General features: G+C 38.4%; 1 protein-coding gene across 1 annotated transcript; it reads right to left on the bottom strand.

The window, feature by feature from the left end:
- Positions 1-1,411: 1,411 nt before the first annotated feature.
- LOC129620525 (olfactory receptor 4K13-like) lies at positions 1,412-2,347 on the bottom strand. Its single transcript, XM_055536339.1, has one exon. The coding sequence runs from the start codon at positions 2,345-2,347 to the stop codon at positions 1,412-1,414; it is 936 nt and encodes a 311-aa protein (XP_055392314.1).
- Positions 2,348-3,533: the final 1,186 nt, after the last annotated feature.

Raw genomic sequence — 3,533 nt, 5'->3', positions numbered from 1 at the left:
GCCATTTCCTTCTCCAATGCAGGAAAGTGAAAAGTCAGAGTGAAGTCGCTCAGTCGTGTCCGACTCTTCACGACCCCATGGACTGCAGCCTACCAGGCTCCTCTGTCCATGGGATTTTCCAGGCAAGAATACTGGAGTGGGGTGCCATTGTTACATAATCATTACTTGCAAAATGTGGGGCAAGAGCAGGAGGCTGTAGGGTGAGAGAGCCTGACCCTGCCGTCTTGGCTAATTTGCTATTTCCCTACAGGCAGATACAATCTAACACAGGGGAAAAAAACAAATGAGATGAAAATAAGGAGAAAAAATATGCGTTATTCCAGGTTCCTTGTTTTGCAATATGTTAACAAAATACACCAAAAGAGGTGGTCCCGAAGATGTTTGCATAATTTAGGTTTCCAATATGTCTTTAGAAGGACTCTTTGCAATGTTTCCATAAACTCACTGAATCATTAATAAATTCAGATTTGTAATCTGAAATAGCCCACTATTTTCTCTGAGTTCATTTCTATTACAATTTATTCTTCACTTAAGAAGACAAGCCTTCATGACACTTTAGAAGTATGTTGAATCTATTCTCAAACCTCCCATTCGCAAAACTCTTTAATTGCTTTATATTTCTAAAAACTAAGATTTACGAGGCCTGAATATTCTGGTCTCTACCTTTCTATATATAATCCCTGCACAGGTCTTTCTTCCTTTTATTCATCAACCTCCCTCATAAATGTCTGTCTTTGGTACCTAAAATGACTTTCTCACTTTACAATATCCATATAAACTGGCCCTTCTGCCTGGAATGCTCTTTTCCCACTCAAATATCTATTCTTTAGCTTTCTTAATGCGTTTCTGTGAAGACTTCTCCTTAACATGATTTTCTAACATCACCACGCCTAATATGGATGCCTCCTTATTATTCTCTGCAAGGCAGAGAGCAGTGTTGTGTGATAACCATGTATGTGTATTATGTATTTTAAACATTCATAAGGGTTCCCTTGAATTCTAAGACAAGGAGGTAAAGGAGGTATGAATGAAAGCTTATTTATGTATTACATTTGTGCTAAGAATATTTTCCAGTAAAATAAAAACACCTTAATATTCCTCACATTTTGTAAGGTGGAAATTTAATATTATTTAACATTTGATTTCAATTATTTGAAGAAATATTTAAATGGTATTCCCTGGTGTCTCAGCCATAAGAATCTACCTGCCAGTCTAGGAAACAGGGGTTAAATCCCTGGATAAAGAAGATCTCCTGGAGGAGGATTTGGTAACCCACTCTATGGACAGTGGAGCCTCTCGGGCTACCGTTCATGGGGTTGCAGGAGTCAGACAACACTGAGCAACTAAACAATAACAATAACAACCCCCAAATTGCAGAGAACAAAAAATGATCGTATACAACAGATAATATTTAGGGGGTGAGCCAGGAACCAATATGCTGGTTGCTCAGTCTCTTAATGGCTGCCTTCATTTCCTGATTCCTCAGAGTATAAATAATTGGATTAAGTAGAGGAGTGATGATAGAGTAAAACACAGAAAGAAATTTATCTACAGAGTAACTATTAAGTGAAAAAGCATAAATGAAGATAGCAGGGCCAAAGAACAGAGTGACTACAGTGATGTGAGCAGAGAGTGTAGACAGAGCCTTAGAGGATGCACTGGAAGAGTGCTTCCAGATGGTGACCAGCATGACAACGTAGGATAAGAGAATGAAGCAGATCAGGGACAAGAGCCCACTGTTCACGATCACCAAGAGCTCTAGGATGTAAGTATCAGTGCAGGCAAGCTTGATGACCAGGGGGAGGTCACAAAAAAAGCTGTCCAATACATTGGGACCACAGAAAGGCAAACCCACCATAAAAACCATCTGGCTTGTAGTATGGATAAGCCCAATCACCCATGAGAGCAGTAGAAACCCAATGAGCACCCTGTGACTCATGATGGTCTTGTAGTGCAAGGGTTTGCATATGGCGACATACCTGTCAACGGCCATAGCTATCAGAAGAGACATCTCTCCACCCCCAAAGAAGTGCATAAAGAACATCTGGGTCATGCAGCCCCACCAGGAGATGGTCTTGTGTTTTCTAAGGAAGTCTGAAACCACTTTGGGAGTTGCAGCAGAAGAAAGACATAAATCAAAAAATGATAAATTTGCTAGAAAGAAATACATGGGGGAGTGAAGATGGTTATCAACTATAACAGAGATGACAATGAGGAGGTTTCCTATGATGATGGCAACATAGACAAGAAAGAAGATTGCAAAAAAGAGTATTTGAGTTTCTTGAGAAGTAGAAAGTCCCACCAAAATGAACTCAGAAACACTTGATCTGTTATTCAGGAGATCCATTCATCCTTCTGCAGAAGCTGTCTGAAAAGGAAAGCAAACAGTATGTGATAGGGACTAGCAGGTCAGGGAATCTAGTCTTAATCATCCTATTTGTTATTCAGGAAAGTAACCCTTTTTATAACATGACTGCTTTGCATATATGTTGCAACTGGAGATATCTTACAGAACCACAAGACCATAAACGTGTAGTGGTTATGAAAACAACTAGATTACATTTTTCTCTGGGTTAGTGCAAGGCAAGATCAGCTAGACATTGAGCAAACTTGTCTTCCTTCATGTTCAGCTCCAGACTACACTCTATAACCACTTACTTTATTCGAGTTTTCAAAAGCATTAGGGGAATAGATTTTTTCTTTTGTGGGTTTCATATAATATATTTACTGACATATTTTGTTACATCCTACATTGGAGCTCCCATGGTGGCACAGTGAGAAAGAATCTGCCTGCCAGTTCAGGAGATGCAGGTTTGATCCATGGGTTGGAAAGATCCCCTGAAGTAGAAAAGGGAAAGCCACTCCAGCATTCTTGCCTAGAAAATTCCACCGACAGAGGAGTCTGACAGGCTATAATCTACAGGGTCACACAGAGTCAGACACGACAGAGTGACTGAGCTTGCATAGACTATGTAGTAAAAATGTGTACCATATTAAAAAGATACTGCTGAAATTGCATGATGTGCATTATATTTCCTGAAGAGGACTAATGATGAGTATGACTGTGACTATATTATAATAGAAAGTTGAATTTTGAGACAGCTATATAGTAGTTAACAAAATTACTGAGATTTTAGATTTGAATGACTTGGATTGACTTTCAAAATATCAGATGTTCATCTCACATATTTGCATAACTCTTTGGTCTATGTTGTCAGACAAGTAAGTGTATCTTATTTGTGCATTCTCAGCCAATTGTTGCATAATTGAATCAAATGACCATTTTATCTGATACTTCTTTTCAATTCATATATTTTCACATATAGTGAGTCTATAGAAATACCAAAATAACCATCATTAAGACTATAAACTAGTGAAGATTCCATGGTACTCGTGTTCAACTTGTCTGTCTTAAAGAGATGTAAGGAGTAAGGGGAATACTTTATCATTGTGATTCTAAACTCAAAAAAGTTAATAATGTATTGTTTGAGCAGAGTAGTATTTTCAGGTTAATTTCTTATCCTCTTTGGACC

Source organism: Bubalus kerabau, chromosome 10 (genome assembly GCF_029407905.1).
Source record: "Bubalus kerabau isolate K-KA32 ecotype Philippines breed swamp buffalo chromosome 10, PCC_UOA_SB_1v2, whole genome shotgun sequence".
Taxonomy (NCBI): Eukaryota; Metazoa; Chordata; class Mammalia; order Artiodactyla; family Bovidae; genus Bubalus; species Bubalus kerabau.
Note: the sequence above shows the minus strand (reverse complement) of the source record. Positions and strands in the feature narration are given on the sequence as shown.

Bases quoted from the DNA above. Each gene is read 5' to 3' on its own strand.
- LOC129620525 (XM_055536339.1), bottom strand. From the start codon at position 2,347: ATGGATCTCCTGAATAACAGATCAAGTGTTTCTGAGTTCATTTTGGTG.